This window comes from Paecilomyces variotii (genome assembly GCF_004022145.1).
Source record: "Paecilomyces variotii strain CBS 101075 chromosome Unknown C8Q69scaffold_2, whole genome shotgun sequence".
NCBI lineage: Eukaryota > Fungi > Ascomycota > Eurotiomycetes > Eurotiales > Thermoascaceae > Paecilomyces > Paecilomyces variotii.
In genome coordinates, this window is record NW_021167141.1 from 4,223,609 (window position 1) to 4,245,521 (window position 21,913).

Here is a 21,913-nt window from a genome sequence, read left to right on the forward strand (position 1 = left end):
ATTTGTATGGCGACTCTTTCGAGATTTACATTGCTTTCTCCAATGTCTGTGTCTGAAGCGACGTCAGTACGGCTGAGTTAAGGGTGCAGATACATATGTTGTTTTTATCCTTCCAGGGGGTTGTCCTGATTCCGCCAAGGGGATCAGTTTTGGAACAAGTGGTGCCTGTTTCATACCTACTTCCTCACTCATTATCTTTTTAAAGACGTATCGCATCTCTTTAATATTCCTATCAAATATTTACAATACCACAACAGCCCAAGAATAAAAGCTAATTTCAAATTTCTCCTATGAATCTCCAGGTTAGATCACGTTACCACAAACCTGGTATATAGGCCCCTGCATAAATATTCAGAGATTCAGAAATTTCTTCTGTCTTTTACCTGGATAGCATTCACACGTATCCCCTGATCGCGGCAATTTCGGCGTTCAGAATAGACGAACCCGCAGCACCAATGACAGTATTGTGTGAGAGGCAGACGAAACGGATATCAAAGTAGCCGCCATTGCCACTTCGGACGCGGCCCACACTGACTGTATAGCCGTTAGATATGTTGCGGTCCAGTCTTGGCTGAGGTCGATCAGGCTCATCGAAGACTCTGATTGTCTGCTCTGGTGCCGAGTGAGCACCCAGCCTATAGGCCTCAGATTGGTGCTCTTGTAACGCCTTCTTGACTTCCTCAGCAGTTGGCGGCGGTCTGTTCTTGAAGCGTAGCGACACAAATGCCATATGGCCATCTGTAACCCCGACTCGGGTGCAAGTAGCGCTCACCCGTAGACCACTCTGTTCCTCGAACGCGGTAGAATCACCGTTTATAGAACCGAGGATCTTTTGCGCCTCGTTCTCAAGTTTGTCTTCCTCGCCACTAATATATGGGATTACATTATCCACGATATCCAGAGAAGGGACACCAGGATAACCAGCTCCCGAGATAGCTTGCTCGGTGAAGACTTCCACTTCCTCAACAGGACCAAACTTGGCTTGCAGAGCGGCGAATGGGATAACGATTCCAATGACGGCACAGTTCGAATTGCATACTATGAAGCCTTTCTTCAAACCAAGCTCCTTGCGCTGATGTGGGATAATCTCCAAGTGCGACGGATTCACGGTTGGAACGACGAGTGGCACAAGCGGATGTTTGCGGTAGTTCTTTGCATTCGAGAAAATTGGGATTTCAGCCTTGGCAAATTCCATCTCTGGATAATAATCAGTGAATGAGATCCGTGTGATCTGTAGACTTACATGGGAAGTAAAAAGAGACAAGAAAACGAATGGGGGAAATACCGATATCGCCCGCAACATCGCTATCCAAACCGGAGAATACCAGGTCACAATCGCTGAACTCTGTAGCTTTGCAGGCTTGGATGACAAGTTCGCCCAACTCTTTCGACATGGGGACCGATTGCTTCCATATGACCGCATCTTTGTACTTCTTGCCCGCCGAGCGAGATGAAGCCCCGATCTTGTGTAATACGAGAAATGGGTGATCCGCGAGAAGAAGGATGAATCGCTGGCCGACGGCGCCGGTCGCTCCAAGGACACCTTGTATAGTCAGCGATGGGTCATAAGACTCTCTTAGAGGTTCAGACCTACCGCACTTCTTCTTTGTGACTGCAGGTGACATAGTATATAGATGGTTTTGGCTGTAGAAGATTGCCTTGTTATCAAAGATATTCGAGTCTCTCTACCTATTGAAAGTGCCAGTAAGGAAAGCGCAAAACCAAATGGCAAGGATCGCTATACAATACAACTTTTATGTATAAAAAAGGCAAACAACGCTCGTGTCAAAAGAGTTACACACCAACGCCGCTTTCGCATCTAGCGGATAGCTGGGGTAAAGGCGACGGAGAATATCACCGGCCCCAAAGCTGAGATGCCGTTGCTCATGCTGTAAAAGGAATAGCTAGGAATAATTGATAGTGGTTATGAGCAAGTTTTATTACTGTATCTTCATTTCTTTTGTTTTTATTCGTGTTTCGATCGCATCCTAACTTCTTTCGTTCTACCTCGGTTTCTGAGATAGTTTCTTTCCATTAACCCTCTCAAGGGACGATCTGATGTCATTCATATTCCTATTAGCCCCGTATCCGTGCGGCTTATCAGTTGGCGCCATACTACAATAGAGCGTATAGTCGCACATCACCAAACACCGCGACTCTGATAAGCAAGAGTCCAAATCCCGCATATCCCGGCGATTCTTCTCCAGGAGAGAGATTAGTTCTCCCGACTGAACCCACAATCACCGACACTTCTATCTTTTGATTGAAACTGAAGAGAGTATCAGTCAAGCTACTTGTGTGAGGCCCAATGGACAAACAAACCTCTGAGAAGCCGAAACGGAGCGATACTCGGAAAGGACCAATTGCTCCGCCGGTCAAGTTAGCCTGCCTCGCTTGGTACGCTTTAGTTTCTCGAGTGCTAAGTTTAGCGGATGTAGAGTATTGCTCGGAAACTGACTTTCCGGTGAAGTAGGCGCTCACGGATACGTTGCGACGGCAAAGAAATATGTACAAATGTATGTTGATCTGAATCAAAAATAATAATAACAACAATTATAAGTGACGCGTGCATAACTAATCGATCTCTAGTGCCTGAGAAAGGGACAAGAATGTGCATATACGCCTAGTAGACGCGGAGGCGCTCGAACGAGCCGCCGTTTTACGCAAAACGGCATGCAGAAGAAAAGCGAGAATAAACAGGCTCGACTCCGTAAGTACTCGGATGGAAAACAAAAATATGAAGGAAGAAGAATAGAAACTCTTGTTTGATCCGTGCTGCTAATGGTTTGCCGCAGTCCCAATCGAACAATACATTGAACCGGGGGCCGGACTTAGCAACCTCGATGACAATTTTCAGGACAGCGACTTGATCTTTGACAGCATTTTTCACCATGATCAAGATGCCATTATGTCCGACTTTCAGCCACTTCGACCAGTATCACCGGTGGTGCGGGCATACCAGAGTGATCGTGACGTGTAAGCGTTCTGCTGCCGTGGGCCAGGCGTTCAACAAAGGTCTAACATTTTACTGTAGACTGGAAGCATACTATGTCTACATTCATCCATATTTCCCTATACTGCCTCCCCCAAATTCGATACCCACTGATCGTCCCATTGCCGTTTCTGAAAGCGAACAGAATCTCAACAATGCTGATTACGAGCCTTCGTCACCTCTCAGCCTCGGCATCTTGAGTATATTATCGTTGATTCCTCATCCAGATGACCCGAACCCGGGTAGTGAAGAGGCTGTCTTATTCCGCAGGAATTATGCCGAGTGTCTGGCCCAGTCAGCTTTGGAAAGCATCAACATTGAAACCGAAGTACCGGCGTCCTCGACGTCGCCTGCGCAGGTTCTCTCTGAAGCCTCAGATGTATATCAGCGCGTTCCTTTCCATCAGCATGTGCCAGTCGAGTTAGAGAGCATAATCGCCCTTTCTATCTTGAGCATATATGAATACGCACAGCGAGGAAACATCAAAAGGATGCGTCAGCGAGCCGGACAGGCTATCATGGCAGCTATGGATATGTGTCTCCATAGTGAGTCAGAAATGGAGAAACCGGATGAATTCACAGAAGCAAGGCGCCGGGCTTGGTGGATGACGGTAGGCTCTCACCCCCAGCCCTGGAATAGATCTCGCGGCTAACACCAACCGCCAGTACATCTGTGTATGTCAGGGATCAATTGTCAGTGTCACTGTATGTCGGCCGCTCTCTGTGTCTCGTTTATTGTTGTTTGCGGCTAATCAAGGATGATCAAGGAACCGACAATATCTATTCATGATCCGAGATTTACTACTCCATATCCTACGATTGGTGCAGACTCGACTGTAAGCATGGCTCTAACCGACTTTCACCCGTTTTGACCACCCTCACTTACACTCCAAATACCAGGCATGGTCCTTCTTTATCGATACCCAACGTGCGATCGTTTCTGCAACAGTGGCTGTTGTCGAATTAAACAAAGCTCTGAAAGCGGGAACTGGCCTTCAATCGAAGCTGGAGCGCAACCGCGAGCTTGACAATGAAATGAAGCTGCTAGCTGCCAAAGCTGACGCGTATCTCCCACCACATCGCAGTACGAGCTTGCTAGATCCGGAAGAGTCCATAGTTGCAGATTGCTTGAAATTAATAGGGCGTATCAAAGTGAACAGGTTGGCAACCCCTGATTCTGCTGTTGAAGACGGAGGAACTTTTGCTCACACTCTCTCCAGCGCAAGGATCAAGCTCCATCGATACAGTGCTTTCTTCGATCTTCCACTGTTCTCGCAGAAACACTGCGACTTGCAGCCATCAAAGATGCGCGAGGATGGTTCAGGATCAGGGAAGTCTCCGATATGCTTATGCTCTACCTCGACCGCCTCCCTCCCTCTACCACCCGGCTTGTCCTGGAAAGATATGAGCTTGCCAGAGACACCCTCTTCCCTTGCATCAGATATGGGCTTGGGTGTTAGGGACCTTCTCGGACTTGGCAATCAGATGTCGACCAAGATTTGTCTCAAATCGGCGTTGAATATTGCTCAGTGCTTTGACAGACTCCCATATCCTAACCCCTATGGCTCGCTTGGTGCATCCATTTCTCTAACATCGAGGAATCCAGCATGGAATACGGCGCTGCCTCGCACCATGCCGTCCTTTGCGTGCTGTGCAATGCAGAGTGGTTATTCGATGCTGATGGTCCGTCACAAAGTAGAGCTCATGCACCCCAAGAATTCTACAGCCAATCCCACAGTTGCGAAATTATACAGCCAGCTGCACGAGGGTCTACAATCTGTCGTTGGAGCCCTCGAGAATTATTCCATCGCGTTCGAAGCGCTCACGGGTATGAGGGGTACGTGAAATGAACCATTAACCTCCTGGACACCAAAAATCTTACTGATTGGACTTTCAGATCAAATAAAAATGATGATAGGCTCTTTTGATCCACCTAGCGAGAGATAGGACGCAAGGATGTGTGGAGTAGAGGGGAACTACTAGTTTGGTGTTGTGCACTACTGAGGCAAGAAAGGGAACGGGAGCCACTATGGAGTCGTAGTGGACTCGAATGTTAGTTTTATTTCTACAGTCCATATACTATCTTGTACCCACGGGCGTCTGCAATTCAGCATATTAGTTTAGTCTGAACGTAATCCATCGTGTCTCTTGCTCCGCGTGTTTGTCTTATTCCTCTCTTCAAGGCGGTCGACGCCAGCGGGCAGATGCAGCGAGAACCTTATACTGCATACCTATATCCGTGAAGAAAATGCTGTAGGAACTGTAGTCGCTGCAGATATACATAGAATCCGTAAGGGCTTTATGGTAGTCGTCCAATTCAACTTATCGGATGAGAAATTCCCGGGATGTTGATGGGTTACCCATTCCTATTTCCATGCAAGAAGCATCGCCTTCTGTTATCTTTCGTTGAACTAGACGGAGTTTCCAGATGGCCACAAGATCAGTGTTGTTATGTGGTTAAACCGATCGGTGTTTGGCTCGGGTGTTTGTGATCGGTGTTCTAAAGCCGGTGTTTGGGCAGATAATTACCTATCGATGTTGAGACATCGAGATAACTCACACAAGTTAGATAAGGGACTTGGTTTATTTCTTTACTGAACTCGTTATTATAGAAGGATATATTATCCCAGATGATTCCGCAAATATTAGCACGTTTGACACATTAAGACAATCATCTTCTCTCTCACGATACTATCTCGGTAGCTACTTGCCATCCTTCTTCCGACAAGAAACTACTTCAGCCTCGATGTCTATCTCCGGATCACTTAAGGACGTCACAAAGTATGTTATTTGAATTTGTCCGGCTTTGTCAATAGAGGGCTACTTCAGATCTGACAAAATCTCATCTAGGACGCCTGGATGGGCGACATTGTCGGTCCATGGTGGCCAGGAGCCGGATCCCATTAACGGCTCCCGTGCCGTGCCACTATATCAGACGGCGGCATACAACTTTTCTGATGCTGCCGATGGCGCCAGCAAGTTTGCCTGGTCCAAAGATGGATACGTGTATACGCGCATGGGTAATCCCACGAATGCCGTTTTCGAACAGAGAATGTCCATGCTGGAAGGAGGTGTTGGTGCCGTCGCCACTGCCTCTGGTCACGCTGCGCAGGTACGATTTTATAGTCCATATCCCTCTGCCTGATTATTCTCCCACGTATCCACACAGTTCTCTACCAAGAACAAAAGAGCTGACCAGTCATAGTTTATGGCCATTACCAACTGCTGCTCGCCTGGACACAACTTTGTTAGCACCAGCTGGCTGTATGGAGGAACCTACAACCAGTTTCGCGTCTACATGAAGAAATTCAATATCAATGTTAAATGGGTGCATGGCAACGACCCAGCCGACATTGACAAAGCAATTGACGAGAACACTCGGGCTGTATACATCGAAACAATATCTAATCCCAAACACAGCGTGCCGGATATTGCAGCCATCGCCGCCGTTGCACACAAACATGGTATACCATTGATTGTGGATAACACGTTCGGCATGGGCGGCTACCTGTCCCGACCGCTTGTATTGGGAGCCGACATTGTGACCCATAGCTGCACTAAATGGATCGGCGGACATGGAACAAGTATGGGTGGTATTGTCATTGATGGCGGTCACTTTGACTGGTCTGCATCTGGCAAATTCCCCAGTTTCACTGAGCCCGCAGATGGTTACCACGGCATGCGCTTTTGGGAAACATATGGCTACAAAGCCTTGGCTGCCAAGCTGCGAATGGACAGCATGCGCGATCTGGGTCCATGTATGAGCCCATTTAATGCATGGCTGTTCCTGCAGGGGTTGGAGACTCTCAGCCTGCGTGGGAAACGCCATTGCGAAACCACATTGGCTTTGGCGGAGTGGCTCGAAAGTCATCCCTCGGTCAACTGGGTACTTTACCCCGGGCTGAAGTCACATCCAGACTACGAGCTCGTCCAGAAAGTCATGCCAAACGGTGGTGGAGGCGTCCTTACTTTCGGCGTGGTAAGTTCTAAATGTTCTTTTTAATCATCCTGCCCCTAAGCACTCGAACAATGATGCTAACTAGCCAATTTCACAGGCTGGAACGATCGACGAAGTCCGCGCAGTTGTCAATAATCTGAAATTGTGCAGTCACTTGGCTAACGTCGGCGATGCCAAAACGCTCATCATCCACCCATGGGTCACGACTCACCAGCAGCTGCCCGACGAGGAAAAGATCAAGGGTGGAGTCACTCCAGATTTGATCCGTGTTAGCGTCGGTCTCGAGGACTTTGAAGATATCAAGCATGACTTTGAGCAAGCATTTGTTGCGGCGGGACTGAAGCCAGCTGCTAAGCTGAATGGTGATCCTTTTGACAAGGCTATGGCTTTGTACAAGGATGGATTTATGAAGGATCTAGGCACTGCGGCGCCCAAGCCGGTTGTCGCTTGAAGATCTTAGACTTTTCTTTTCTTTTCTTTTCTTTTTTCTTTTTTTTATTTTTTTTTTCTAACGCAGTAATGCGATTGTCTGATTTTGTCTTCTAGTATACTACAATGTCCATATCCATAACGTGTCTGCTCACGAGATTCTGGAAATTTTAGTTAAGCAAACAATATGTTATTTCCTAAGTCCAAGATATGGGGTTATTCTTTTGAGGTTAAACATGATATTCCAATGTTCTACCCGGTAGATCATGTCATCTGTGCGTTTCCTAATTTTGACAATAGATAGAGGGAAAAATATTCAGCGAGTATGATCCCATTTGTACAAGTCCTGGTTAATATATGTCGGCGCATAAAGGCTATTACATAATGACCTGTCTTATTATCTGTTTGTACCAGGCTGTTGACATAGAACCTGCTAGATCCGTGTAATTAGGAGATAAGTATGGGGTGTACTAGAGCAAAGAAAGCAACCTAGCGATCTACTAGGTGGTTCGGTCATGATCTTACTTCCGCGCCATTTAAAGTTCGAGAGTATATATTGAACTGTCGGAACGAGGACAATGCCTTGATAGATTTAATTCTAGGAGGTTCGATATGTACATCGGCTTATACTCTGGGACCAATCACATACTAAGTGGAATTATGAAATTATTGTTATCCATTGTTACCAATGGCAATTTCTTGATTCACTGGCTTGCAGTCTACCGTTCGCTTCCCAAGTCTCGCTCACTTAAGAACACGCATCAACTCCTCCGCGTTTAGTCCCTTGCAATGAAAATGGATTTTCGAAAATGTCAAAATGCAATGCGCTGAGTTCCATTTGTTCTCTATTTAAGATCCCACTTACGCCTCTTTAAACGACACATTTACGCCTGGTTTTGTGTTGACGGTCAAGGAGCTAGAAAAGAAACATCAGTTTGTCAGCAGAACTCTCGCCAACGGTATCTAGATAGATAGCTTTCTTACAAGATATCCGGCCGTGAATAGCTACCGACAGGGTCGAAGTCCAACTGCGCGAGGTGGATTTTGATTAGTCCAGAGCAGAATATCTAACGCCGTTGGATTGAATTGAAACTCACCCGAGCCTCTACGATATCGGACTTGTTCAACGTTGCGAGTATTATTTCCTCTTTGTCCCACACTGGCTGTGAGACAAAGGTGCCAAGAGGCCCAACCACGCAGGAACCGCCATGACTCAGGATGTCGTCTGGCTCCCATCGAGACCCATCGGGCTTGCGGTCGTGGTGCTCCGGTGTAAAAGGGGGGTAGTCAGAAGGGAAATCGGATACCTTGCGAAGAAAAGTCGGATTAGCGAGGGATCTCTTTTCTCCCTGGCTCTCAAAACAAGAAAAGATTTAAGGAGGCCAGAAGGGGGGGACGAAGAGATTACAAACCTTGCAGAACTGGTTTACTGAAATAACAAAGCATCGCCCTTCTTTCGCAATATGCTGCATTGTTGCGATCCAGCTTGGCAGGTCGTCGGCATTGGGGGCGATGTATATTCTGACCATTGAGTAAGGTTGCGGTCTCGCGAGGTCAAGTGTCAAAAAGGGGGAAGGGGACTCACTCGATCCCTTGTTGGTACAATGCCAGGCGCGCAGCAGGCATGTAATTCTCCCAACTAAATGGATTATCAGAATAAGCCATATAAGCATGACAAAAAACAAAATAAAGGAATGGTTTTGTTACCAGATGAGCCCTCCGACTTTGCCAATATCAGTGTCGACGACATCCAACCCGTCACCGGCGCCTCTACCCCAAACCAACCGTTCAGCCGCCGTTGGGATCAACTAAGAATCCATCAATCAATATGTCAAAGCTAACAGAAGGTATATAGGTAGGTATTGTATACTTTGCGATGTCGGCTCAAGACGGCACCGTCGCGACCCAGAAGCAACGCTGTGCAGTAGAGAGTCCCGCCGTCTTTTTCTATAATTCCCACTGAAAGGTAAACGTTGTTTTCCTTGGCTATCTCACATAACTGATCCATTTCTACCGAAGGAATGGCAACAGCTGAGTTGTAGTATTTAGCATACCACTTGCGGCCTGCTTCCGGTATTAGGCTGGCAAACACTTTCACGATAGAACGCGGGGTCCACACGAACCTCGAGGCTCTCGCGCGCCAATTGTTGCATCAAAAGCGTACCTCCATGGATAGGCCGACAGGAAACCCTCCCTAAGACCCCTTAGCTGCCAATTTTCGCAAAATTCGAGGGGGCGAAAACGCACGGGAAAACGACGAGGTTAGCTCCTGCTGCTGCTGCTTTCGAGGTAAACTCGGCCACTTTCTGTATGCTTTTTGGCAAATCAAATGAGACAGGAGCAGCTTGGATAGCTGCAACCACGATGCTGTCGGACAATTGAGACATGTTGTTCGGGGTGGATTTCGTCTGTGTCGGGCGCCGATATCCTGTCATATGGAAAATATAAGGGAATAATAGAGACGGCTATGGTATGCTATTTTAAATAGCACGCGAAACGAAGGAAAGAGAGAAGAAGAAACAGAAGACTTGAAACCTCTGGGAATGCCGGTAAAAGGTGCAAATAGTTTCCATTGGCTCCGCGGTGATACTGATAGATATCTCGGGGCTTATCAGGAACGAAGATCAACTAAACCCGATGAACGGGCTTTGCAAGGCGAATCAGCAAACGCCGAATGAACAGCCCAGTATTACGTATCGCTAATTGTTCCATTCTATACAAACTGTTAACAATGGGGATATTCGCCCTTGTACAACATGAAATAAAACATAAGAAATATGCAGTGGAAGGTATTCTGCCATCCACGCAATCACCCATCTACGACGTTGCTCTTAGAAGACAGCTATTATGGCTATCGGCAAGTTTGAGATCCTCCCGGATATGCTTTTTACTTCTATAGACAGGACTAATATGAGCTTAATAGCACTTGACTACAAACCAGAGCAGCAAAATCCTTTTACAGAGCTCATCTCTGGTCAGCGCATCGCACTGATCCCGTCTTTAACACTTGAGTCCGGGCATGTGCTGAAGTCGTGCCAGGTGGCCTACAAGACCTGGGGCCAGCTCAATTCCACCCGTGACAATGTGCTGGTAATCTGTCACGCATTATCTGGGAGCAGTGATGTTGCAGATTGGTGGGCGCCTCTCATGGGCCCAGGGAAAGCCTTCGACTATACCCGGTTCTTTATTTTTTGCGGAAATGCGCTCGGATCGCCATATGGAAGCTCATCGCCCTTGACAATAAATGTTGACACTGGACTGCCATATGGCCCTGAATTCCCACCCACCAGCATTAGGGATGATGTAATGTGCGTACTGAAATGGATATCCCCAAGTGTACTATATACGGGACTTTCGTTGCTAACTTCTTCCGCGGAAGAGCCCAGAAGTTAGTTCTCGATGCATTGGGCGTTTCGTCCGTCGCTGCAGTGATTGGAGGGTCCATGGGAGGCATGACAACGATCGAGTGGCCTCTCTGTACGCCGCCCGGCTTCGTTAGGACAATTATCCCTATTGGAACCTCAGTTGCTCAGAGCGCTTGGGGGATTTCATGGTCTGAGGTCCAGAGGAGATGTATTCGCTCAGATCCTCTGTTCCGTGACGGTTACTATGAACCAAACCAGCAGCCGACATCCGGTCTTGCGACAGCGCGCATGGTGGCTATGTTAACCTACCGTTCAGGGGAGAGTTTCGAGAAGCGATTTGGCAGAAAACCGTCCAGCCAAACTAAGTGTTTAACACCACCTGCAGAGCCAGCAGCATGTAACGGCTCATCATCTAAACTGCCAGTGAAACCACCATCACCGGCCTTGGGCAACTCGACTATGAGGCAGTTTTCTGCACAGGAATATCTCGACTACCAAGGAGCCAAGTTTCTGCGTCGTTTTGACGCAAACTGCTATTTACACTTGATCCATAAAATGGATATGCACGATATTCGGCGTGGTCGAGTCCCTGAAGACTGTCATCTCTGTTCGAATGGCGAGGGAACGCTTCCAGACAACATCACGGCCAAAGTACTGTCCCGCGTACCGCCGCATGCCTTGGTCATTGGCATCGATTCTGATGTTCTTTTTCTCCCTGACCAACAATACCACCTGGCCGCTTGCCTTCCAGACGCCACCTTGACGATGCTCAAGTCGTCGGACGGACACGATGCATTTCTGCTTGAGTTCGAACAGTTGAATCATCTGATTATTGACAGGCTGAAATGGTTATTTCCAGCCATGTACGAAGGATTCACGGAGAGAGTAGCTGAGGTTGACATGCCCAATTCGACGAATAAAATCAGTGTGGGTGAGCTGGACTGATGGAGACGGCCCAGAATTCGAATACTGTGTGCATATACCTAGGCAGATGAACATCGTACCACACATGGGTTAGGACTTTAATAAGAAATGGATTGTGTGACATTGGTTCCACCGCACCTGAGTGAATGATCTATCTATGCTACTCAACCCCGTACCAAAAACCCTTCCCGGCATTCGTTCTCACAGCAACTTAATGAAAGAAGAACCCACTTCACCCTTCTTCTTCAATCACCTCCAGGATCTCTACCTCGCTCTTCTTCTTCATCCATAACTCTCGTACACGACCCCTCTTTTCAATCTTCCATTTCGTACTCGACGCCCTCTGTCCAGAACACGACGTCTCAGATCGCGAGGAACCATAACGTTGCAAAATGGTACCATCGTTGCGTGGCCAGTGCTTTTCGGGTATCTTTTGTCGAGAAGAATATGGTTTTCTGTGCTGGAGACCATAGAGGAGACCGAGTGTCCCTAGGATGGGAAGGACGATAATAAGGTGGTTCATGGTCTTATGTTTTGTCTTTCTGGAAAGGTGTGATTTCTGATTATTATTTGGCAGTTTGGGATATTTTATATGCAGATATAAATGGCTGCATGTGGGGAGAGAATATTTAGCACCTTGTCCTTGATGAAAAATCAATGAGACAGGTTTACTTTCCATTGCTGACACCAGTCTTTGTGATGCCATAGAAAGGCTTCTGAGGCGATACTGGATTGTCCGCGATAAAGACCAGCCTTCCTGGGAACATCTTTTGTCACTTGCGACCTGTATTATCCTTTGTATTCACTCTAAAAGGCGTATGTCAGTGCTAATCATTGCTAGGTAGTTCTGGAACATTATCCCCCTTCATGCCAATATCCTTTTACCTCCTGATCGAACTTCCCTTACAACCTATCCTAGAGAACCTAGCTTTCACAACAATCGACTTTCTCTTCGGTACGATCCTTTGAATCGTCATTCCCCCCTCGCAGCATCACCACTACCCTCTACAGCACTACTCTCCGATGGCACAGACTTAGCCTGATCTTCCATTTCTATTACTGCTTCTGTTCTTTTAGACCCTGTGCCATCGCTCCCTTAGACTCGCTCCGTCCGACTGCTTCCTATCAAACGCCCATTGCAAGATCTTCTTTCTGGATCATTGAGATCCCGTGTACCTGGTGGACCACGGCTGATTTCTATATGACCACAAGGGTTCCAGGTGACAAGGACGGGAGCCCGAGAATACTGAAGGGTAGACACTTCTGAAGCTTCTGGCATTGCGTTTAAGGTCCTTCTTTAAGACAGACTATGAAGTAGCGAGCGGAATGGGGACACGTTTAGGGGAAGTTATCAAAATAGCGACGATAGATGGAGGCTATAGAATGCAGAGATTCATGTTTAAGGGATAGAATCCGTGGAACTCGACGTATGATTGAGTATTGGGGTCTGATTAAAATAGCAGTCTTTGTCGAATAATCCAATATTGTGATTCCAGGCAGAATCGACAGGGTTAGTGTGTAGCATGGCTGATACCCGTAGGAACGGCACTTGACAGAGAGAAGCGCTATGTTTTGGAGAAATATCAACAAGTACCATCTTACTATACCCCTCACAACTGAAGCGAACTATCGGGATATACCGATATGGATCACGGGAATATGACAGAAGGAGATCAGCCTATTGTTTATAATTCTGACAGCCGCCTGGATTGCTTATTCCCATACTATGCGGATCAATCTGTGAATACTACATCTTTATGTGCCCATGAGCTACGGAATCTACATCGGGCGAGTACCAGAATACGTTATAGGCAGCCTGGATAATGCACAAATCTTAAATTTGATATTCATTTGTCCTATCTCCCATCTGTAAAATATTGCCCCGGTGGGCCCCAGACATCATGATCCGGATTCCTAATCGACAAAAACTTTAGTACTGTATAAGTCATTCGTCATGTCAGGGGATCAACACACCTCAAGAGAGTCTCCTATTCAGCCCACTGCCATTCCATGGGATCAACCATCTTGACATTGTTCTTAAAGACGCGCCGAAACCACGCCTTTGCCTTGTACCGGATGGATCTTTCGTACTTCCTCCTGGAGATGTACTCGAAGGACATCTTGGCTGCACAGCTGGGGCATGGCATGTTGCGCTTCCAGATATGCGGGACGTAGATCAAGGTCGGAATACGAGGGTAGTACATGCAAATATGACCACAGGAGAAATGATGCTCGACAAAACGTTCGAAATGGCTGTCTGGGAGTTGACGAGTGCCCATGCGACGGAGACGATGTTCGTCGAAGGATGAAGGGGTGGACCGAGCACTTGTCTCTAGTCCGATAGGCATGGCGAGAGAGTTTTGATCTTGATCTTGTGGGATTTTCAAAGATTTGATCTGTTCAAGCAGCAGGGAGAATGAGTAGGTGTCCGAGGAAGAGCTCCGGAGCAAAAAATGAGAGACAGAGATGCTATGGTTAACTCCTCACACTGGACGCTACCCTGTCGGCATGGCGATGGACGACATCATCATGGTAAATAACGAGCCAATGTGTTACCTGAAGAGACAGGGGGCATGTCTAATGAGGTGAGCAGTCTTAAAAGCACCTTCACAGGGATGTGAGGAGGGTTCTTTCAAAGGAAAATGAAGAATTACAGTCTAGTCTGAGATAATGACTGGGTTTATCAGTTACAACTACAGAGATGTGTCCTAGAGCAAGAGATGGAGTATCAAATAGACATTGTTTATTGCCGCTATCTAAAAGCAAGGCAAACAAGTCAAGCTTCGATGGAATTCCAACTCGCCATCCATATGGCATTCCTTAGGTACAAACAGTAAAGCTGGCATCGGTTCCCCAATCGATATCTCAAGGCCAAATTCGTGCGGGAGGGCCGAATTGTAGAACCGATATTCAAATCGTGTCCACCGAACCAAAGCTGTTGAGTACAGGTTGATGTTATTTTTTTTGTTCCGTTTTCTTGCTTTTTTTTGTTTTCTTCTTTTTTTTCGTTTTTTTCTTTTGTCTGTGTTCTTCAGAATCTGCCGACTTGAGGAAGCCGGTAGTCAGCAAAGTCCTTAGATATCTTATATCCAGGAACCAGAAATGAAGAAACTTACGAGGAATAACCGTAGTCAGAAAGGAGGATAAATCTTCGGACTGCTCCAGTACTCCATCGTCTCACTTCTTAACCGGAGAGCCAGCGTCGTGAGCAGACAGATCCTTGCTAGCATCACCTTCCTCGGATCCATCGTCCTCATCGTCCTCGCCGACGTCAAGCTCAGCATCGGTATAGAAGATCGATTCCCAATCTTCCTTCGGTTCAGTGCTCGCGGCACCTTCCTTGCTGAACATGCTCGTCATGAAATTGTCAGTCTGATCGGTCCCGGTGTCTTTCTTCATAACTCGCTTCACGCGTGGCTGGACGCCCGTAGAAACAGAAATGGTCGTCTGAGGGCACCCATTGATAACGCACTTCGGGCAATTAGCGATAAGCATGTTGTTTGAAACAACGAGGCTGGAGTAGATTTTGTTCTCCTTGCATTTCAATGCCTGGCGAAGGGTCTTGGAGTCACGCTGGGCGAGACTGGTCCCAGATTCTCCGAGAGCCTCTGGCTCGAAGCAGACATCGATTTCCCATTTATCAACGTGCTTGCAGTTGGTGTAGCTGTAGACTGTGTGACGGCACATGGTGATGATAAGGAACGTATGCGGTTGCTGGGATCTATAAAAGAAAGCCTGTTTTTGGGGTTTATCTCAACTTGGAAGGAAAAGATACTAAAGGAGTGACAGTGGATGATAAGAAAGAGCAAGCTTTAACATCGAGCGTGTGAGGATTTGAAGAACATGTTTCGTGGGTCACCTGTCATGTCAACAACGACTAAGCGCATGCCGACTAAGCGGCGATGTCATAGAACGTGCCGGAAAGAAGAGAAAGACAGATCTGGAGTGAACAAGAGAAGGGTTACACATATAACTAACTTTATGCCTTAGAACGTGCGGGCATGTCTGCCCTTCAGGCGGGCCCGGTATAGCTATCCTATAAATCTTTATGTGGAGGCAGTATAGATCCAGCAGACATATGGATATAAGTATGAAGTGTAGGAGGGAATGCAACTGGGCCAAGTTACAATTATCAACGGATAGACCACAGCCATGGCACCAGATACTATTGATTAGATTTTGAAAGTCTCTAAGGACAGAACTACAATCTTATTCTCATAATTCCTATTCAAGTAGTCGGCATGCCCCGAACTTCAAGACAATATCCAAGAGACGACATAAAAGGAAAGATATGCAGAGCCCAAGAAAGAATCGCATCTACTTTCACTCGAGACAGCAGACCTCCAAATAAAAATTCAAGTCTTACTCCCTGATATCAATCATTTCTCAAGCCCCTAAACCACCGCCAAACACCATGCCCGCTCTGGCAACCAGGAACCCGCATAGAGTAATAAGAGACTTCCAATTCAAGCCGCTCTTCATGTTCCAACCGTTCAGTGAGTTTGCAGCATTATGATATCCACCGCCTCCAGACCCATAGCCTCCTCCCCCACGCCCGCATGCGCCGCACCTGCCGCCACCTCTGAGTTCAGGTTCGGGGCTTGGTGTTGCTGAGAAGTCATCGGTACTCTTGATCCCATCACTGAACTCAAGAAGTCTATCGTTGTGGTTGTTGTGATTGGCAGTGTATGGAGGAGTCGGCAGGACAATAGCTCGTGTGCTGGTAGGTGGTATGGTTGTATATCCGGCAACAGAATGTCCCGTAGTCATTGGGACCCTGAATGACAGAGACACAGAGGAAGACATTATAGGACTGAGAAGATTACTGGTAGTGGCAGTCGTCTTGCTTCAGGATGGCTGGCTCAAGGGACTTCCAGAAGGAAAGAAGGCTTGATTGAGAAACTATCTCCTGACCAGATGTAGCTTGAAGTAGTTCAATTATTTGATTCGAAGCGGCGATGGGGGTTCAAGAGGGAGATATATCCCCCATAAATAGGCAGCATCCGAAACAGTCAAGGCAAATTCAATCATCAAAGTGAGCAATAAACAAAATAACCTGTAGAGCCACCCTGTGCCTGTATTTGTTCTTTGTGAATGCTGTTTCTCCTTTGTCGGGAATGGCAATCGTTGGATATCCTTTGTTTCACGTACTTCCCGTGAATCTTCAAGCAAACAGAGAATTCCTCTAAGATCACCACCTGGAACATACTAGGAGAGGGTTATCATCTGTGGATGCTGTATATTCCCTAAGAGGAATTCTACTAAGCCAACCGGAGCAAGTAATTAGACAGATTGATATATAGGCCTATTTAACTGACCTACTAGATATCCTCTAGTCCTGTTATATTAGATAGTTCTCCAAGAAAAAAGCAATTCTCTGCGATCTAACTCCATTAGCGCCCAGATAGTCCGCTGTATTAAATCGCCCACTAATCCTGTTGTACAGGCGGAACGAAAGTCTGAACAATATAGAGGGATCGATTCTCTCTGAAACGCAGAACTATCGCAGAAAATCAAGAGCCTCTCGCAGTATTTTCGTCAGTGTACCCCTCTGCGTTTAGCCAAGCCAACAGGCCCCAAGACTGCTTCAATCGATCACCGCCGTAATGTCGGTCTTTATAAACCAGCCAAGTAACGTGACTTCGATAATATATGTCTCTCACATTTGATGACTTCCGCCAAATTATCCATCTTCAGCAGCCTTGATTGCTTTCCGGGCCAACCATCTTCGATATAGGAACAGAGCGAGGAAACCGCATGCGACGAGGAAGACAATACAGAAAACGAGAACGACTCCGGGCTCTCTGGCTGCCCAGTTATGACGATGATGACGACGTCTACTGAGGTCAGGGCCACCGACACCAGGGACAGTTGCATGTTCGATAAGACTGATAGCAGCCATAGCGAGGTTGGTAGAGGAAGGCTGTGGAGAAATGATGGTTAGAAATGATACTTAAATCGGGTTAATGTATCCAACCGACTGAGAGCTAACGGGTTATTGTACAGTGATTATCGTGAGGAGCAGATATGGTGTGAGCATCTGCCAGGTTCAGAACGACCTAAACCGATATATGCAAGGCTTCAACGACAAAACTGCTGGGATAGAGGACAACGACTCGCAATGGAAGTTGAGATCGAATGACATGGGGGGAACGAACCTGCTGTAGCTCCGATCAATCCCTCCGAGGACACACTCCGTTGGATGAACAGCAGCACTTGACGCGAGGCTTTACTTGAGGGGAACGGACGGGAGTGTGATGGAAGAGGATTGAAGAAACTACGTGGGCAGGAGAACTCATCGAGCCAGAGACTACCTAGGTAGATGGTGCAGATGCTGACCGGCTACTAGCAAATCTTCCTTGGATTGGCAGCATCCAGACCGGGGTATTCCATGGCTAGATTTCTTCTCTTCCGGGGTGCACGCAAGTCTTACGATCGGGTGATGGACATGGATAATTACTAGAATATCGTATAGTTAGGTAGGTATCATGAGCTTTTCGTATGTGGCTACATACACCAAAGACTTCTCGTCCCCTTGTTACCAAAGATCCGTATGCTCAGATTGGAATGACTGAAATTGTTTACTTATAAGCAGAAAATTCCATCGTTAATTGTCCTCAAGCCGTCAACGATGCCGAAGAAGTATGTAATCCAGCTCAAGCTCCAGCTCCAGCTACCCCGCAAACCACTCAAGCTTCCCGCATGAAGCTCCATCAAACGGCGTCCACCCAGCCCTACCGAAGCCGAAGTACTACTATGGTATGTTTTCGCAAGACCCCAAATCAATACAACCGGAGAGAGAAACAACGTATACGGGTAACTATGTTCACATTTTCATCCTCAGCGCGCCTTGATTCTACAAAGACATCGGGTCTCATTCTGGTGTCCGACCGCATCCGCCAACCATGGTTCTGTCTCTAGGAAGCTTTTCGCGTGCTAGAAATCGCAGCGAATTTGAAACCACACATAAAGCGACACTGGAACCAGACGGAAGCCAATTCAGGTGGAGAACTCATCTTCTGCGTCATTACTGGATCATCCACCGAAGAAGCTCCATCGTAGAGGAACAATGGGAGTGTTCAAGTACGACAATCGAGGTACTCGTGCGGATCGACAATCTCACTTTAAGCATTGTCTCTGACGGCTAAATTGACTATGGTGATTCGCTAGAATCACCATGACTATCCCCTGGGATTGTGAGCATGAGCCTACGGAGTAGATAGGCTGGCATGGACCGGATGTGGTGCATGCAGACCAGGATACTGACAAGGCTCGGATGCGTTAATAATATGTTATCCCACTTGTTTGCTTAGACGGGCAGAGGAAAACCAGACATCGTTTGAGTGTTTCTCTATGGCTCATGTTGTTCGTATCGTCTTGACTTCACATACATAGTCAACTCAAAGAAAATAACGCAAAACTCCAGATGCATATGCATGTCTATCTATTATGCCACGAAAAAAGGAAAAATCTTTGTTATTCGGCCCCTTCCATCAATAATGCAGGTCATATGGGCGTAATCGTCGTAGACCAAATCCTCCTCTATTCAAAGCTTTATTTGCGGGTTCAACACTGACATTAATCCATTACTTTCTCAACACTTTCTTCGTCGCCCACTCCTGCATATTGAGACCTCTCTTCGCAATAAGAAATGTCAGAGCGCCACCGAGCATAAACATTGCGGAGCCTGTTTGAATAGAAAAGTTAGTCCGCGGACGTAGGATATTAAATAAGGCGGAATCAGCAACGGGGTTAATGTCGCTTACATATAGTAAATGTCCATCCTGCACCGATACTATTAATCATAGGAACGACGGCCGCACTCGCACTCGCGCCGAAGATATACTGAATCACATATTTCCCGCTGATGACTTCAGTCTTGTGAGCTGGAAGGACCTCTGTAGTTGCAATAGAATGTTTAGTTAGAGCTTGCTCGAGGGGGAAGGGGTCGTTATTTACGTTAACGTACCAGCTGTATAAGTATTCAATCCATTAAAAGTCCCCATCAGACCCCAACCGGCGAAAAAGGCACTAATTATCGGAACAGGCATTCCACCCACACCCTCCTGTAAGGTCCAGCCGTAGATCAGGGTTGCGGCAGGTAGCATGGTCAGAACCCATAGTAGACCGCTATGCAGTCGGTCTTGTGGTATTCGGACGCCGTTACGCTTCTTGATGTATCTCTTTACGGTCCGATCTGACAATCTGCCACCGACGAGGCTTCCCACTAAGAAACCGGCGCCAGGGGCAAGGTAGAATAGACCACTAATCAGAGCCGTTGTGAGATTAAACCGAGGACCGAAGATGCTCCGTACAGATGTGAGCAGGGAATATTGGAAGAAGGCGAGTAATCCACAGGTGAAATCCTGGTTGTGTTTCTGTTAACTGCAGGACTCTCATCATCATTGTGGCTCAGAGCGAAGCAAGTACGTACGGCGAAGAAGATGTTCGGATACACGAAGAAAGTGAACACACGGATGGGGTTCATTGCGTAAAGAACCGATAATAGCGACGTGGGAGGTTCTTTCTTTTCAGAATCTGATGTTTCGACGCTGTTTATCTTTTCGATATCCGGGACGAAAAACACCGCCATGACAAAACTCAGTGCGGCCATTCCGAGCTGTACCCAGAAGATGACTCGCCAGTGGGCGAAAGTGACGATGACTCCGCCAATACAGGGAGCTATATTGCGTTAATTCTCTATCATGATCCGTGGAAAGCTATCTTCTCACCAATAGCAGGACCGCTCACAGAGCCGGCCATGAAGAATCCCACGGCGGTGCCTCGGACAAGCTGGCCCTCATATCAGCATGTGCTTGACTTCGAAAGATTGTACAACCATTGATTCGCGTTCGCATACGTACAGGAGGGAAGATATCAGCCAAGATAGACTGGCCGGCAACCATAAAGTACGTGCCAGTGAAACCGGACAGGATACGCATTGCGGTAAACATTGCCATGTTGATCGACAACGCGGTACCGATCGAGCAGAGACAAAGAAACATGACAGCGCAATTGTACGCCCATCTGCGACCAATCAGTCTGCCAATTGGGATCCAGAATAGCGACGAGAAACCCATTGCTATCAGAACGCCCGAATTGGTGGCGGCTATCTTCTCGCTGGTTGTCGAGAACTCCTCGGCGATCTCAGGCATTGCAGTGAGAAAGGCTGTGCTGAAAAATGTAATCACGAAAGTCATCCAGCTGACGGTGAACAGAATTACATATCGACGCCATTTCGGCAGCCTGAATGATGGCTTATCGAGCATGTTCCCGGCCGGAGCCTGGGGGCGTTCCGGATTCAAGCTGGCCAGAGCATCCTTCGTCCCCGGTGTGCTTGGTGGACTCAGACTGTCGCATGAGGGTGTTTGAACAGTCATGAGGAAGGAATCAAGCAAATTCTACGGATCAGTGAACTGCCACTTCAAACAGGATATGCGGAGATAAGACTCCTGTGATCATCGGCAGACCGCGGAATAACCAGACAAAATTGCACCAAAACAGAAAGAAAATGGAAAATAAAACGAATTATCTGAGTCTGTGGCTGGAATCATTGAAGATAACATATATAAAGAACCAATTCCTGTGCAACAGAAGTAATCAATGCGCCCGGTGTCGAGTTTTATCTCGTCATTGCCATCGGGCGAAACGCCGAACTGATATGTATCTCTAGACCAGCTCGTCGGGCCGAATTGTCGGTTTCCATAGCCGGTCCCTGAGATAGGAGCCTATGGCGTGGAAGGGAAGACGGCAATGAATCCATTGTGGGCCCGCTTGACTCATTTCTCACCACAAAGCGAGTTTAAAATTCTGATGAAGCATTGCGCGCGCTTCGGGGTCTTTTCGGGACGCCGACGATGGACCTGGCTGAGAACAAGCGGTGGTACCTGGCGCCAAGAAACCTGCTGCAAACGTTTATTTTCGAAACGATAGTCTATCCAGGTTGTTCTGCTCAACTAGCTGCTTCTTGCTTGGTGTTCTCTGCCAAGAGGATCAATCTCTTGGCTGTTCAGAGGCATTGGTCCACGGCCTTTGCCATCTTGCGGTGAGTTGGCCATGTGGGAAGAAATCCAAGGGTTTTCACCGTTGCGTAAGTTGACCGTTTCTATTCGGTATCTTTTCCGTTTCCCGAAGCGTGGAGGAGTGATCCGTCGGGCATAAAAGTGTAGATATGGACCCACTCGATATGTCTTGGTAGTATAAAAACGACTCTAAATCCACCACTATGCTTCCGCATGGCTGCGAA

General features: G+C 47.3%; 8 protein-coding genes across 8 annotated transcripts; 4 read left to right on the forward strand and 4 right to left on the reverse strand.

Moving 5' to 3' along the window:
- Positions 1 to 115: 115 nt before the first annotated feature.
- C8Q69DRAFT_496898 (putative aspartate semialdehyde dehydrogenase) lies at positions 116 to 1,975 on the reverse strand. Its single transcript, XM_028632272.1, has 3 exons — positions 1,595 to 1,975; positions 1,286 to 1,543; positions 116 to 1,197 (listed from the first exon to the last, which is right to left on the reverse strand). Exons 1-3 carry the CDS (start codon positions 1,623 to 1,625, stop codon positions 395 to 397), a joined length of 1,092 nt encoding a protein of 363 aa, XP_028488338.1. The 5' UTR covers positions 1,626 to 1,975; the 3' UTR covers positions 116 to 394.
- C8Q69DRAFT_459784 (hypothetical protein) lies at positions 1,972 to 5,208 on the forward strand. Its single transcript, XM_028630101.1, has 10 exons — positions 1,972 to 2,397; positions 2,471 to 2,516; positions 2,590 to 2,710; positions 2,796 to 2,976; positions 3,035 to 3,602; positions 3,658 to 3,696; positions 3,759 to 3,827; positions 3,892 to 4,151; positions 4,212 to 4,828; positions 4,889 to 5,208. The coding sequence occupies exons 1-10, from the start codon at positions 2,309 to 2,311 to the stop codon at positions 4,936 to 4,938; spliced, it is 2,040 nt and encodes a 679-aa protein (XP_028488339.1). The 5' UTR covers positions 1,972 to 2,308; the 3' UTR covers positions 4,939 to 5,208.
- Positions 5,209 to 5,563: 355 nt separating this feature from the next.
- Positions 5,564 to 6,103, forward strand: C8Q69DRAFT_414730 (Cys/Met metabolism pyridoxal-phosphate-dependent protein; the record flags this gene model as incomplete). The annotated part of the gene is made up of 2 exons (XM_028628337.1): positions 5,564 to 5,772; positions 5,842 to 6,103. Coding segments are annotated over exons 1-2 (297 nt in total), but the record flags the coding sequence as incomplete, so codon positions are not given.
- Positions 6,104 to 6,106: 3 nt separating this feature from the next.
- C8Q69DRAFT_459788 (Cys/Met metabolism PLP-dependent enzyme-domain-containing protein) lies at positions 6,107 to 7,728 on the forward strand. Its single transcript, XM_028630102.1, has 2 exons — positions 6,107 to 6,970; positions 7,047 to 7,728. Exons 1-2 carry the CDS (start codon positions 6,200 to 6,202, stop codon positions 7,398 to 7,400), a joined length of 1,125 nt encoding a protein of 374 aa, XP_028488341.1. The 5' UTR covers positions 6,107 to 6,199; the 3' UTR covers positions 7,401 to 7,728.
- A 229-nt stretch (positions 7,729 to 7,957) lies between these two features.
- Positions 7,958 to 10,001, reverse strand: C8Q69DRAFT_459793 (putative nitrilase). Its single transcript, XM_028630103.1, has 9 exons — positions 9,626 to 10,001; positions 9,502 to 9,572; positions 9,249 to 9,442; positions 9,086 to 9,186; positions 8,964 to 9,017; positions 8,791 to 8,899; positions 8,476 to 8,685; positions 8,363 to 8,406; positions 7,958 to 8,294 (listed from the first exon to the last, which is right to left on the reverse strand). Exons 1-9 carry the CDS (start codon positions 9,811 to 9,813, stop codon positions 8,240 to 8,242), a joined length of 1,026 nt encoding a protein of 341 aa, XP_028488342.1. The 5' UTR covers positions 9,814 to 10,001; the 3' UTR covers positions 7,958 to 8,239.
- An 18-nt stretch (positions 10,002 to 10,019) lies between these two features.
- Positions 10,020 to 11,806, forward strand: C8Q69DRAFT_459794 (putative acetyl-CoA--deacetylcephalosporin C acetyltransferase precursor). Its single transcript, XM_028630104.1, has 3 exons — positions 10,020 to 10,235; positions 10,302 to 10,686; positions 10,758 to 11,806. The coding sequence occupies exons 1-3, from the start codon at positions 10,226 to 10,228 to the stop codon at positions 11,686 to 11,688; spliced, it is 1,326 nt and encodes a 441-aa protein (XP_028488343.1). The 5' UTR covers positions 10,020 to 10,225; the 3' UTR covers positions 11,689 to 11,806.
- C8Q69DRAFT_459796 (hypothetical protein) lies at positions 11,807 to 12,509 on the reverse strand. Its single transcript, XM_028630105.1, has one exon. It carries the CDS (start codon positions 12,371 to 12,373, stop codon positions 11,900 to 11,902), a length of 474 nt encoding a protein of 157 aa, XP_028488344.1. The 5' UTR covers positions 12,374 to 12,509; the 3' UTR covers positions 11,807 to 11,899.
- Positions 12,510 to 18,920: 6,411 nt separating this feature from the next.
- Positions 18,921 to 21,285, reverse strand: C8Q69DRAFT_180617 (synaptic vesicle transporter). Its single transcript, XM_028625864.1, has 6 exons — positions 20,532 to 21,285; positions 20,400 to 20,460; positions 20,102 to 20,349; positions 19,637 to 20,033; positions 19,434 to 19,565; positions 18,921 to 19,354 (listed from the first exon to the last, which is right to left on the reverse strand). The coding sequence occupies exons 1-6, from the start codon at positions 21,045 to 21,047 to the stop codon at positions 19,254 to 19,256; spliced, it is 1,455 nt and encodes a 484-aa protein (XP_028488345.1). The 5' UTR covers positions 21,048 to 21,285; the 3' UTR covers positions 18,921 to 19,253.
- Positions 21,286 to 21,913: the final 628 nt, after the last annotated feature.

Excerpts from the sequence above, each read along its gene's own strand:
- C8Q69DRAFT_459784 (XM_028630101.1), top strand. The coding sequence starts at position 2,309 with ATGGACAAACAAACCTCTGAGAAGCCGAAACGGAGCGATACTCGGAAA. Across the intron at positions 2,398-2,470 it reads AAGTTAGCCTGCCTCGCTTG|TAGGCGCTCACGGATACGTT; the intron begins GTACGCTTTAGT and ends TTTCCGGTGAAG. Across the intron at positions 3,603-3,657 it reads GCCGGGCTTGGTGGATGACG|TACATCTGTGTATGTCAGGG; the intron begins GTAGGCTCTCAC and ends ACCAACCGCCAG.
- C8Q69DRAFT_459793 (XM_028630103.1), bottom strand. The coding sequence starts at position 9,813 with ATGACAGGATATCGGCGCCCGACACAGACGAAATCCACCCCGAACAAC. Across the intron at positions 9,443-9,501 it reads TGGCGCGCGAGAGCCTCGAG|GCCGCAAGTGGTATGCTAAA; the intron begins GTTCGTGTGGAC and ends TACCGGAAGCAG. Across the intron at positions 8,686-8,790 it reads CAGTAAACCAGTTCTGCAAG|GTATCCGATTTCCCTTCTGA; the intron begins GTTTGTAATCTC and ends TTTCTTCGCAAG.
- C8Q69DRAFT_459788 (XM_028630102.1), top strand. The coding sequence starts at position 6,200 with ATGGCCATTACCAACTGCTGCTCGCCTGGACACAACTTTGTTAGCACC. Across the intron at positions 6,971-7,046 it reads GCGTCCTTACTTTCGGCGTG|GCTGGAACGATCGACGAAGT; the intron begins GTAAGTTCTAAA and ends CCAATTTCACAG.
- C8Q69DRAFT_459794 (XM_028630104.1), top strand. Across the intron at positions 10,687-10,757 it reads AGCATTAGGGATGATGTAAT|AGCCCAGAAGTTAGTTCTCG; the intron begins GTGCGTACTGAA and ends CTTCCGCGGAAG.
- C8Q69DRAFT_459796 (XM_028630105.1), bottom strand. The coding sequence starts at position 12,373 with ATGGCATCACAAAGACTGGTGTCAGCAATGGAAAGTAAACCTGTCTCA.
- C8Q69DRAFT_180617 (XM_028625864.1), bottom strand. The coding sequence starts at position 21,047 with ATGACTGTTCAAACACCCTCATGCGACAGTCTGAGTCCACCAAGCACA. Across the intron at positions 20,034-20,101 it reads ATCCGAACATCTTCTTCGCC|GATTTCACCTGTGGATTACT; the intron begins GTACGTACTTGC and ends AAACACAACCAG. Across the intron at positions 19,355-19,433 it reads AGGATGGACATTTACTATAT|GCTCCGCAATGTTTATGCTC; the intron begins GTAAGCGACATT and ends CTATTCAAACAG.
- C8Q69DRAFT_496898 (XM_028632272.1), bottom strand. The coding sequence starts at position 1,625 with ATGTCACCTGCAGTCACAAAGAAGAAGTGCG. Across the intron at positions 1,544-1,594 it reads AGTCACAAAGAAGAAGTGCG|GTGTCCTTGGAGCGACCGGC; the intron begins GTAGGTCTGAAC and ends TGACTATACAAG. Across the intron at positions 1,198-1,285 it reads CGATGTTGCGGGCGATATCG|AGATGGAATTTGCCAAGGCT; the intron begins GTATTTCCCCCA and ends ATTATTATCCAG.